General features: G+C 46.3%; 1 protein-coding gene and 1 long non-coding RNA gene across 3 annotated transcripts in view; one reads left to right on the top strand and one right to left on the bottom strand.

The window, feature by feature from the left end:
* The first annotated feature begins 8,776 nt into the window (after positions 1-8,776).
* Positions 8,777-13,797, top strand: part of LOC135817090 (uncharacterized) — a 21,306-nt gene continuing 16,285 nt past the window's right edge. The window contains exon 1 of one of the 2 annotated variants that reach the window (XM_065330209.1): positions 8,777-9,449. In XM_065330209.1, the coding sequence (XP_065186281.1) occupies positions 9,245-9,449 (205 nt within the window). In that variant the 5' untranslated portion in view covers positions 8,777-9,244. The remainder of the gene's footprint in view (positions 9,450-13,797) is intronic. The other variant, XM_065330208.1, reaches the window with a different exon arrangement.
* The window catches only part of LOC135817096 (uncharacterized), a 25,695-nt gene continuing 23,854 nt past the window's right edge, over positions 11,957-13,797 (bottom strand). The window contains exon 3 of the long non-coding RNA XR_010553504.1: positions 11,957-12,407. This is a non-coding gene — a long non-coding RNA (uncharacterized LOC135817096). The remainder of the gene's footprint in view (positions 12,408-13,797) is intronic.

Here is a 13,797-nt window from a genome sequence, read left to right as displayed (position 1 = left end):
TACTACTGCCGTGGACATGGAAATCCGGTCGCACGGCTAGCTGCCACAGGGCGCTGGCCATGCAGCCGTAGCATATACGCTGCTAGATGCTGGTCGCATAGGCCAGGATCAACATGATTGTGCACTGCATGCAACGACTTACGTTCTGCACGCGCTGAGGGCGCCGGCCCCGGTCAATCGACTGGATTTCCATGTCCGCGACAGTAGTACGACTCTGCCACCAACACTAATCTGTTTGCGCCACAGCAAACACTCATCACTCATCACTACAGACTATGAGTCGAGTATGAAGCTGAGGCCCTGTCTACGTGGCCTCAACGGACACTGTGATTTGTGCCGCTTTTCCACACTCAGTAGTCTTCGACAGTGTGGTTTTATGTCTGCCGAGTCACATCCAATGCCTGCAAGCAGCTGCTTGCAGCTGTTACATACGCGTAGCCGTATTTATGACAGCCCTGGATCCACCTCCTGGAACAGCCAGCTACTAACGAATTACCTGCAGTAACAAGAGCGGTGGGATCTACTGGATAACAGTATTGAATGTCTAGTGTGAGGCCGCGAAGGGCGCGTTCGAATTGTCACTCTTTGACCTTTCGGGGAGCTTCGTTTTTCTGAAGAGGTGGCCTGATTGGCCTCTTCAGAAAAACGAAGCTCCTCGAAACTCCACAACCTCACTCGATGAGAGAGGTGGATTAGTTTCGAAGAGTTTGGAATAGCTACGTCACGTAGTGCGTGGAGATGCTCGATCTGATCGGACGTCATCATCGCCATGAAAATTCCACTGAAAAACTCTAAAAATGATAGAAACCGTTCTATTGGGACACTTCAACTAATCTCTTTATAAAATATGTTTGAACAGTTGATGAAGACAATTCGAACCCGCCCTAAGTTAATTAACTCAAATACGTCTTTTGGGTAGCCGCCTCAGCTCACATTTTGCGGCTATCCAGTATATCCGCCGACATGTTTCGGTCTACGTATTCAGGAACGTGATAATGGAAACAATGAGCAATGAAAATGACCTTTTCCATTGAGTGAGCCCACCTCTTCAAAAAGTGAGCTAAAATCACCACACCACTGCCTTACACTAGCCCTTGCCCCTAGGTGGATATAGTGCCGGCCGGCAGACAAATTGGCGGAATGTGGTAATTTGCCTGTTACATTTCATGCATGATTGGTATGTGAATACAGAAATGGAGCAGAATTCAAGGAAGTGCCTGCCCTGAGGTCTGTATGGTTCTGCCAGTTTCACTGCTTTTCGAGCAGAATCCCTCTGATTTCAGCCGTGGTTGGTTTCCACACTTCGTCTCATTCTGACTACTGGTAGTCTTACGGGGAGCCAGGAGATGTTGTATAAATAGAATCTGCCAATTGTTTCGAGCGTTATCCGCCAATGGCTATTTTACACTTTAATGTCGATAGCCTGTATCCAGGCTCCGGACTATTGACATTGCAATGTCAGAACTTGCTTGTGATGATTGAGATCCATTATGATAAATTGGCTGCAGTGGACTTTCCCATATTAGGCCTTGACGGATTATGCTAATATTTTCGTGAAATTATGCTTTTCGCATTGCTGAAAAAATTGGAGAATTATGCTATTTTTATGCTAAAAGTTATCATATTATGCCGCATTATGCTCACATATGCTGCTAATGCATAATGGTTCTGTGCAAAATAACAAGGGAATTTTTTTGTAGAGGGCGTTGTACTGTAATTGCAAAAGTTCAACGGGGTCAACGCACCGTCCGACCTAGCTACGACCATAGGGTTCCCTGTAACAAGACGGCAACGTCTGTAGGGCCTTCCCTATCAAAATAATAAATTCTACTACTACTACTACTACTACTACTACTACTACTACTACTACTACTACCATCACTGATTGTAGTGGACTGGACATGTTATCAAGGGAGTCGTAAACCTACAACTTCCTAGTGCATCTACATTGTACTTGTACTTGTAGAACATGTACAACTGTATGGAATTTGATGCGAACAGGCGGATTATTACAATTTTATGCGATTCTTATGCAATTTGCCTCGAATTATGCGATTATTCGATTTTGGTAGGAATTATGCGAAAAATTATGCTAGCATAATCCGTCAAGGCCTATCCCATATTGAAGGCATTATCAGGCAAATTTGAGTTGTGCACACCAATTATAATTTTGTAGTACCGCTATGTGTTTATGGACTGGTAATGCCTCTGGCGCCTTCAGTTTATCGTAATCAAAACAATACTAAGTTCAACTCGGATGGTGAGCCAATTAAATTATTGTGAAAAAGGATTGCACACCTGATGAGCCGTCATGACCTATACGGCGAAACGTACATGTAGATCTACGGCGTGTGCAACTACTTGTTATTGTACATAACTAGTCCATCATACATGACAGTGGAGTTCAGTAGGATGTTGACGTTTCGGTTTGTCACAATTCGTCTTCGCCTAGCTTCCCTTTTCTATGTTTATTACATAAACTTGAGCCTCCCAAGTTGGGTGGTCCGTTGCTTTGCGTCGTCGAGTTGTAGTAAGGCCGGTATATCCAATACTGAATAGTCTTACTAGTTTCGTCATCATCCAGTAACTTTCGGCATTCTTTGTTGCCGTGATGCGTAGCTCTTGCTCTTCTTCGTTGCGCTTTCCTTCCCCTCTTAGACCTTTCCGAACCCGAGCCTTCCAAGTTGGAAGGTTGTTGGTTTGCGCAGTAGTGCATTAAAGTAACTAATATTAGGTTTCGAGTGAGTGTACGATGTGATGATTGCCCTAGGGACCTCGCCGTCCCAATGTGACTCTACTAGTATGCACCAGCGCTGCGTGTCCTCGAGCCCACATAACAGTCTAGGCTGTCACCTCGCACAGTTGTGCCATGCATCATCGTCTGTTACAGGTGTGCCATGCATCATCGTCTGTTACAGGTGTGCCATGCATCATCGTCTGTTACAGGTATCATTATTATTATTATTATTATAATATATATACAAATAGGCCAAAACAAATAATGACCTTGTTTCCGGTCGGCCGACCGGGCCATTTTTTCCCAAATTCTGAAACTTTTTTTGGTCCCAAATGTATACAAACGGTGGCAATGCCATGTGTGCAAGTGCACCCAACGAGTCATAACTCAGTCAAATCTCAACCGAATTCCACAATCGAAACACCTACAAGGTAGCAGAGATTCTCAGCTGTTGACTCGAAAACCTCCAGGGTCGATACGAGCTAGAATAACGGAGCTGGAAGGACTCGAACTGTTTGCTTGATTTCTCAGGATGTACGAAAACAGGAATACACTACATAAAAGTAAAAAAGTAAATTATCGTATCCGTTCCCGAAGGGAACTCACGACGGCCGCTAACACCCGATAAACCCTAGCGGCAGATGCAGCGCCTAACGGTGGGGGTGAGTGGGTAAGTCTCACAACCACTGGCACAAGAGCCGAAAACGACCCCATTAGCTGCATCCATGTACCCCTTGTGCCTGGCCACAAGTTCCCAGTTGACTGTGGGTAGCAGCACGGCTGGAAAAACCGCTCCCAGGCAGGACTTGAACCAGGTACCTCTCGTATCTCAATCATGGTCTTTGACCAACCCACTGTGCCTGCCTGGTTGGAATACACTACATGATGTACAAGAACAGTGAGTCAGTCAACTTTGACATTGATCCTTGCCATGATAGATGTACAATGTACATGTGTGGGTGCTCTTGTCCATCAATACCACAACGATTGAAGAACCAAAAAAGTATCCAAAAAAAGTTTCATTCCGGCCGACCGAATCTCCTTTTTGAGGGGTTGCCGACCGGAAACAAGCCTATTTTTTTGTTTTGGCCTTATACGCATTCCCGCGGCAGCGTCAACCAAGCAGTTATGCTTGATCCACACGTTCGCTTATGCTGGACATTGAAACAAAGCAGATGTAGACAGCTCCTAGAGAATGGGGCTCTACAAAACCAATGATCGAAGTTAGTCCTTCAGTAACATGGAGCGTCATAAAATTGGTCTCATTGGAAAAATGTCATCACTATTGTCTCCTCATGTAGCATCATGGTCAATGGGTGGGCAGATAATTATACGTATGAGGTTGAGTTGCCAGATAATTATTAAAAGATTCAAATAGTAATATTATTATAGAATGGTTGTTATGAGTTTATAAGGGTGCCATGGCTGTTTCTACTCGTGACGAGGGTGTGCACAAACACTCTTCACCAGCGCGTTCCATGCTGGACGGTCCACAGCAATCCGCTCCAGACGGCGCAAGTCCTCAACACTCCGCAGGTGCCCATTGTTCGACTGGGACAGATCGGTGTGGAGCTTTATTGGTAGTGTCACCCTCGGCCTCCCACGGTACCTCCCCTCGGATGCCTGAAAGTATTGCTCCATGCTCAATCGTGCTGGCGTGTCCATACCCAGGCGAAGCACATGCCCGAATAGACTCCAGCGTGAATTACAGGTGTGCCATGCATAATCGTCTGTCTCCTCTAGTCTAGTATCAGTACAATCAGGGTTGTTCCAATGCAATGGTGTGTGAATAGCTGAATGCACTGTGTCTTACAAGTAGGCGGTTTTATACTAACCACAACTGCGTTTGTTACTGGACTGCGTTTCACGGCAAGAGATTCTCAGGAAAGCAATATCCAACCATACCTAGTACCTGGCATACAGACAAACGAGACGTGAAAGTACAATGTACATGTTTGTGCAGAGAATCTCATGAGATGTAAAGATGGTTGCTCCCCACACTGACACTGTGGATGGCGGTTTTTCGCCGGCGTGGCACTTGACTGGCTCACGACTGCCATCCAGAGCACACGATCGAGACATCCAGAACCTTAGTAACTTGATATTCCTTAGGCTCGGCAAACCTGCAAGAATCTCAGATTCACTACTGCTTTTCGGTTCAACATCCTTTGTGTTACTGGGTTTGCATTGCTGCATTCTCTATTTTTTTACCAATTTTTATATTTATCTATTTTATTAATTTGAAACTCGGATGTTGAGCCATAAATAAATGTGGAAGAGAAAAAAGACATATGGATACGAGTTAAGAGTAACTCTCCATCACTGTAACATGATACTATATACAGTCAGAAAGTGCAATAACTAGGCACAAAACTGACAGAGTACTGAAACATTCGACGTCCTGACACCTAGCTTCAACACATCTCCGTAGCGCTAACCGACAGCCTTCCAACTTGGAAGGTTCAAGGTTATGGAAAGACCAAAGAGGGGAAGGCAAGCGCAACGAAAACGAGCAAAAGCTACAGTCCCAACGGAACAAAGAATGTCGATTGTTACTGGACTGGTCGGTTAGCGCTACGGAGATGTGTTGAAGCTAGGTGTCAGGACGTCGAATGTTTCAGTACTCTGTCAGTTTTGTGCCTAGTTATTGCACTTTCTGACTGTATATAGTATCATGTTACAGTGATGGAGAGTTACTCTTAACTCGTATCCATATGTCTTTTTTCTCTTCCATATTTTATTAATTATTTTACTTCGAAGTATTTATTACAGCATCTCATAGCACAGTGAGAACACCGGCCAATACAAAGAGAGAGGGTGTTAGCCAACCACGGCAAGGAAGGGAGAAGGGGAGGAGAAGAAAAAGGAACCGGCATGGATAAGCAGTGATTGCAACAAAATGAGAAACACAAAATCAAAGTCAAGGCGCGACAAGGCTCTTAAAAAGGCGCAGGGAAGAAAGGTCCTTAGCTTCTTGGGGAAGTGCCAGCCACGCAGAGTACGCAATGAAAATGGGAGAGTGAAGTAGAAAGGAGGACTTAGGTTTCGGAAGGGAAAGGGAGTTTCTCGTGCTACGGGAAGAGAACCAGTTCAAACAGTGGAGGTGAGGTGGACACAGATTGAGTTTGAGAGAATGGATAAGGGTGACAAGATGTGAATTACGTCTCTTAGACAAAGGGGTAGTGTCAGCAAGGGCATAAAGGGTGGAAGATGGAAGCATGCGGGGTTTTCGGAGGAGGATTTTGAGAACTTTTTTGTGGTGAATTTCGAGCTTGGCAGCACGGGTTGTGGAAATTCCAGCCCAATCAGTATCTGCATAATCAAAAATGGGGCGTAGGTAAGCTGAGTGAAAGAGGAGTTTACAAAAGATTGGGAGATGGTAACAGTGAGAAGAGAGAATTCCTAAAGATGAACTTGATCGTTTACATAATTACAATGTATGTAATCAATGTGGGGTTCCCATGAAAGATTAGAGTCAATGAAAATGCCAAGATGCTTATGGCTGGAGACTATGTTTATAGGCTGGGGGGAAAGTGGGATGGAGGAGGGGCGGAACATCGGGCTGAGAAGGAAAGAGCATGATTTTAGTTTTAGACAGATTGGGCGATAACCGCCAAGACGACATCCAGGAAATTACTCTTTGAATCCCGTTAGCTAGGTTACTCATCAGGCCAGTGATGTTAGGAGATGCCCGTAGGAGCGTTGTGTCGTCTGCGAACAGTGATGTGCCCGGGGCAGCTGCGAGCAGATCATTGACGTATAAAATATAAAGAAGGGGGCCGAGGATGGAACCCTGGGGAACTCCGGATAGTACTGTTGTGTCGGCCGAGGACGTCCCATGTACCGTGACGCACTGCGTTCGCCCAGTTAGGTAAGATGTCAGCCATAGCAGGGGATTGCCGTCTACAGTAAATGATCCACGAAGCTTGGCCAAAAGCCCCCGGTGCCAGACGGTATCGAAGGCCTTGGCAAGATCGAAAAAAACAGATCCCGACTAGATCTCCAGCATCCCGATGTCGACACACTAATTGCACCAGGCGCGTCAGCTGGAGGGTGGTAGAATCGCCTCTGCGAAATCCGGACTGAGCTGAACTCAAACGTGACGAGACATGACAGTACAATTGGTCATTTCTATGAGCAGGCAGTGCATTGCATGACTCTCAACTGTCATCCAGATACATGTACATTTTCAAAGTGTTCATACATGTATAATGTATATGTATTTGTAAATGTCACATCTTACCGAGACCAATATAATTATTATGTTGGATAGCATCATGCTGTTGAGAGGGCAGGGCAACCACTAAGCTGAATTAGCTGATACATGTTCATGTACACAGCCTTTCGCCTCTGTTGTGTGTGTACATGTACATGTACATGTAGTACATGTACATGTACACACATTCAACACTTTAAGTCAATCATTGTGGTCATGTGTTCGCAGACTGATTCTGGATTAATATCTTCTTGAAATGTTCTGTCAATCTCAACACTGACTGAGTAAGATTAGTCACTCTAAGTCATTGCTGCTGATACTCATGCTGCGGCTGCTGCGGCGTTGACATTGCTGCTGATACTGCGGCTGCGTTGACATTGCTCCAAACTTACAATGTACATCTACTTGCATCTCACCCGCTGTCTGAGAAGAAGTCAGGAAGTAAGGTGACAGTGTAGAGGAGCACAATCTGATCCTATAATATGTTATTGAATATCACTTCTCACAACCACACCCAACCCACCGTACATGTACATATACATGACTCATGAGTAACATGACCTACACGTACATGACTCATGAGTAACATGACCTACACGTACATGACTCATGAGTAACATGACGTACATGTATGTCAATAGCTCTTCCCAGTGAGGTGGATCACACATACATGTACAATCATGTACATGTATACGATGATGTATGCAAAATTAATACGTGTAGTTCCGCAATACGCCAATAGTGAGGCAGATCACACTGGAGCTCATTCTGGTGAGTCTGGTTGTCTGAGAGGATGCACCTCAGACCACATCCTTCCTCAAAGGTAGCAGAATTCATGGGAATCGCGTCACTATCAGGTAGGTACATGTATATAATGTACACACACTTGAGAGGGACGAAAAGCGTTTCTTCTGTAACTCTGAGTTTCACGGTTTTAACCGATCATCAGACAGCAAAGTGTGTGTACTAGGCTCTGCACCTTGGTGTATTGAGCACTCTCACGAGCAACCACAACTCCCTCCGAGTTTGTATATATAATGTACATGTGCATGTACACACTAGTCAGAACAACAGATGGCTTGATCAGTCACTTTGACTGATCAAGCCATCTGTTGTTCTGACTAGTGTGTAACGGCTCTACCTTCCCGGTATCGAGCTCTCTTGGATTTCTGCTGGAATTCACAACACTGTAGGTACATGGACATGTACATGACTGTACACTAGTAGTGATTGGCCCATTCCAAGGAAACGGTCATGTGCAGTCTTGTAATATGTTGGTCTTTCAGATAAAACAGACCTTTGTACTTAAATCTCTCCCAAGTAAAACCACCTAAACTCCGTCATGGTCCAGTGCTAGTGATGGAGCCTGCCGGCTGGGGATACCCCGGAGGTCCAGGTTGCGATCGATCACGAGTAGCACTGCTGGGGATACCCCGGAGGTCCAGGTCGCGATCGATCACGAGTAGCAGTGGATCAAGGTCGCGCTGGTGTCCGGGTTTCGGCTACTGACAGGAAAAGACTACAGCTGGCGAGCAGGCAGATCAGGCTTGCTGCCGACATACGCTCACTTTTGGTCAAGCGATCGACCGCCGAATGCGTGGGTGTTGACGGGCAAGCGCGCTTTGCAGATCTTGCTCGACAATCGACGACATGGTCACATGGCTACACTGGGGTGTAGGGGGGTGTGATGTGCAGTCACCGTGGTCACAGTCATGTACTGATCTGAGTAGTAGCTGCACGCTTGCGGCTTGGTGTTACAAATGAGTCTGGACTGTAGAGAGTGCAGTGCCAGCGCTGAGTCGGGTAGCAGGCCAGCTCTACCGGTAGTTCGGTCCCGCATATGCGCATGCATGCAGGCTGCAGTAGGTGGCCCAGACACACTGGAAATAATTCTCCTTCCCGGAAATAATTCTCCTTCCATTGAAGCGAGGAAAGGCAGCAAAGAGTGGCAACGGGTGTGATTTGCACACCACGCGACTGCAGAGTCGAGTTGTAAACGAACTGGGATGAGCAAGCGTGTCGCGAAGGTGATACTGTAGACTCCGTATACGCGTAGCCTGTGATCAGTGTTACTAGTGTTCCGTGAGGAGTGAAGTCTAGCTTGAGCGCCACGGAGGTCATTGTTGTCCATGCAACGATCCATACTAGAAGAGAGAGGGAGACGAGAAATGGACTGATAGAAGCCGAGTTGCCATTTGAGCACACCTCGGCGCTCTGAGGGAAGAGTGCACCTCTTCTTGTGTTTCGATCCGTGCTCCAGTCTCGTGGCGTTGGAACAGCTGAAGACGACCATGGATGCAATTGGAGGTGAACGGCGCTGCCGGTCCGTTGCTAGCTTGTACCGTGGAGCAGCACATGGACGGTTTGGATTGGTCTCTCTTCTCCTTTGCCTGAGCTTCGCGACCTGTTGTATGGCAAACAGCCAAAAAGTGTACAATTATGCAAAGGGCGGCAACGAGAATTGGAATTGGACTCCAACCAGACATTTATACCAGGGTAAGGCATAGAGTCGAGAGAGTATAGCGCTCATGGTTTTAACCCTATTTTCATTTTGACTGAAGCCATTTGGGCCTGGGCCCTGGCATGCCAGGTTTACCTTGTTTACGGTTCCTGGAGTGTCTGAAAATGTCTCCTTGTTGATTCACGAAACAGAAACCGTGTCACTGTATTGTAGTTTGAGGAGAACGTTGAAGTCCACATGGTCATTGGTCAACCCAGCGTATGACTCATGAGTGTATTGTGTGAAACTGCTGCTTGTGTCATCACTGACTTACCCGGTAGTCCTTGCATGGTCCAGGAGCATGCATGGTCTCTCAGACTCTTCTGGATCGACCACTCTCTTATGGTTGTTGCTTGTTGGAAACCGCTGTTGACGTTGGTCCGAGCGTGTTTCTTGGTTGGCTTGTTCGAAGGATGTATTTTGGCGATGCATGCCACTGGCTCGTGCATCCTCTTAGTTTTGCGTGCGTATCATAGATGATAGATGATAGAATGCAGAGGCACTAGAGCCGCTAGAGGAGTGCTTGTGCCTTTCGCAGCACCGTCGCATGGATGTGTACGTGTGTAGTGTGGTGATGTCGACTGTGAAGTAGCGTCTTTGTCTTGGTCAGTGTTTCCGCTTTTGTTCCGTTCCAATGCCACTGTCGACTGTCCGTGCACTGACCCTGTCTGTAGGTTGTTCTGTTCTAAACTAAGGTTCGTTGAGTAAACTACTTGTAGGCTGTGAAACACGCTCCGAGCCAGACTCTTCGTGTATGAGTAATACTATAACTCCGATACACCAGCCCTGGTACAGTGGTAGTAGCAGTATGACATTGTTATGATACTTGGTCCGTAGATCTCTGTCTCTCTGCTTCTTGTGAAAAGTCTGAAAACGACAAGAAGAGGTCTTTATCGATGCTGTTATGCTACTGGTACTAGTACTAGTATAATAGCACTCTGCCTCTGGCACTCAACACACCCAGTCACTAGTCTGTGTACAAACTGACTTTTGACCGATTCTGTTGCTACTATGTCCCAGAAGTACATGACTGTCCAAGATTTCACAGTCCATAGATCTATGCTCTGAAATGTAGATCTACTGTACAAGAACAAAGTACAAGTCATGTAACAGTGGAGGAGAGATACACTGATATGCAGGCTCACCAAACCACAAATTGCACAAGTCAGAGACTATGTGTTGCGGAGAGGACGACCTTGGCATCCTGGCCTGTCTATGTTTGGCCGGGTCTGCAGCTGAATCCCGGATATCCGAGTTTGGAACCTCGTGCAGCACTCTCACTCAATGTTTATTTGTAGGCTCTGATCAACTTACTGCTTGCACAGAATCAACATGTGTTGGCTTGGCGAAGCAAAATACATGAAATTGTTTGTGACAAAATCGTATCCTGGATGTAAAACCTTTAAATGGTGTGTGTAAGGGTCAGAAAAAGAGCACGGTTTATAAAACCATGATGTGGCCCTAACACCTCCGCTCTTCACCCCGTCTCAATATACAGTCTTGTGATAAACGCACGAATATTTACACAATCTTTGGGCATAGTCATCCTTAGACTGCATACGTTTTAAGTTTCAACCTCACAAAATATCGACAACTTGCGAATAATGACATCTTTCTCATGCGCGATAAACGGTCGTTGTTTGCAAGCTTTCTCTTTATCTCTAAGAACCCTACCTTTCCAAGTTTCCAGTTGTTAGTTTACATCTCTGTGAAAAATACGGGTATGGTACAAGTGCAAATAGGTATGTTTGCCACGAATATATCTTCATCCTTTTCATCCCCAGAGTGTTAAGATGACAGTACGATGCAGGACTCGAAGTGCTGCTTCCATCCACTGTGAACGCTCAAGGTCACTTGCAAAGGAACTTTGTGACTAGAAGAAGTGCATGCCATTTAGAGTAGCATGAAGGGAGGCAAACTATCTACTTGTAATTGAGCAGTAGGTGGCAAGTTGCTGGAATTTGTGTGTTGATTATCCAATCTACAACATATCTTTGTCAATGTTCCATACTGCCCCAAGTAGTCCCCCCCCTCTTTTCTCTCTCTCTCTCTCTCTCTCTCTCTCTCTCTCTCTCTCTCTCTCTCTCTCTCTCTCTCTCTCTCTGTCCCCCTGCCTCTTTCTTTCTGCATGGATCGCTCTCTGTATATGGGTGTATACAAGAACGAAGCTCAGGAATGTGTATGTGTGTGTTGGGGTGTGGGTGGGGTGGTGGCGTGTGGTGCACCACAACTCCTAGGCATTGCTCTTGCCCCACTATAGTTCATGGAACAAATTGTAACTTGGTTTGTGCAGCTCGGCTGTAAGTGATGTGGCTACCTTCGTCCTACAAAAGTAATTTGCTGTTTGTAATACTAGTAGGCTATTGCGTAGATCCAGTATGTGAAAGGATAGCATAGCTGGTCACAATATGGTGCCCATCAAATGTCACAGAAAGGTGTTCTCTGAACTCCTTACTCCTCCCAGGCATACCTGGCATAATGTCTCAACAACTCCCCATTAGTCTGTGGCCAAAATGAAACGTTATAATTATCTTTGACATTGCGCACTTAAAATTATATCATAACTTAGGCTTTCTGCAGTGGCTGGTGTTTCCATGGTTTTGGCTGATGACTGGTGTTCAATGATCCAAGTGATACTTCTGTGCAGAGGGGTGCACGGAGACAGTCTGTGAGAAGTCCCATCTAGTGGCAGTAGTGGCTAGTACTCAAGGTTCAATAATTAGCTAACAAAGTGGGGGGTAGTGATTGAACCGTACTGTTGAAAGGGAACACAAAGGAACCCAGCACAACTGGTCCTTCAACGCCTTTCAAATTCTCATGTTACCCATTCCCCGTCTGAAGTGGCCCTGGGTGTGGTGAGGTTCTGGTCTTCCAGCATCCTGGTGTGGGGGTGTGGGATGGCGTTCTGCATGCAAGGATCACGGCCACTGCATTCTCCGGTCTCCAGTCCTTATCTACAGCATGAAGTGACAATATGCACAGGTGTTCCTTACTGCTAGTACTCACCTTCCAGCCTTTGTACTGGTAAAGCTAATCAGTGACAAGTAAATCAAACATTGGAAAATAATCCCTGGGGTGCTGTGATGGGCCACGTTCAGATCTGGTTCAGTGGTTCAGTAGTAGAATTAAAGGGGAAGTTAAGGCAAAAATTAAATTTTACCAGTTGTAATCTTCGGGGTGCTGAGTCGAATGGTCTTGGTCCGAGAAAGCTGAGACGCTCCCTTCCTACTTGAATCCCAATCGAACTCGCGCACTTCCACCGAAACTGGGTGACTGCGCCCTACTAGATGGGGATTTGTATGCAAAATGTCACTAAAAGCGCCATTTCGTTCTTATAAAAGCACGGATGACCGCGATTGGCCCATATGTTGTAGTCTTTTGGACGCTGAGTCGACTGGTTTTGGTCCGAAAAGGCTGCGATGCAGCGTTCCTCCTTTATTCCCAATCGAACGTGGTTGAAGAAGCGGTCACGTGCTCCTGGGTGCCCAAATCACCTGGTCACCACGCCAGCAGGTGACAACTTTCACACCAAGGTTCAATTCGAGTGACAGGACTGCACCCAAAAAAGGTCAAACAGGCTAGTAAGTTGTACCCTGCAGGCACGGTGACCAGGTGACTGGCGTACGCAGCAGCACGTGACCGCTTGTTCAACCATGTTCGATTGGGAATAAAGGAGGAACGCTGCATCGCAGCCTTTTCGGACCAAAACCAGTCGACTCAGCGTCCAAAAGACTACAACATATGGGCCAATCGCGGTCATCCGTGCTTTTATAAGAACGAAATGGCGCTTTTAGTGACATTTTACATACAACTCCCCATCTAGTAGGGCGCAGTCACCCAGTTTCGGTGGAAGTGCGCGAGTTCGATTGGGATTAAAGTAGGAAGGGAGCGTCTCAGCTTCCTCGGACCAAGACCATTCGACTCAGCACCCCGAAGACTACAACTGGTGAAATTTTTTAATTTTTGCCTTAACTTCCCCTTTAACTTGGGTGTTGGTTATCAGTTACTAATTGAAACCGTGTGTACTGGTGTGCCCCACCACCTGAGCCGGTCAGTTGGGCAATAGGCAATGTGTAAGTAGTTGCATTGCATTATCCCCCACCATGGCTGGTTATCGCCCTCATCTCGGGGGTTGCTCCCCACATTAGCAATGCGTGCATATGCTACGAGATTGAGTTTAATAATAATGGTGTACTAGCTGTGCTAGTACTTGTTAGCAACAATCCGAACTAGCGCACACACTGCACTGCATTGCTTTGTACTGCATTCAAGACTATATAGCAGCGAGTGGTGTCTGGGGTGGGCGTTTTGACCGCACTTTCTTCGACGTACGGGTTTTTAACC

This window comes from Sycon ciliatum, chromosome 5, assembly GCF_964019385.1.
Source record: "Sycon ciliatum chromosome 5, ocSycCili1.1, whole genome shotgun sequence".
Taxonomy (NCBI): domain Eukaryota; kingdom Metazoa; phylum Porifera; class Calcarea; order Leucosolenida; family Sycettidae; genus Sycon; species Sycon ciliatum.
Note: the sequence above shows the minus strand (reverse complement) of the source record. Positions and strands in the feature narration are given on the sequence as shown.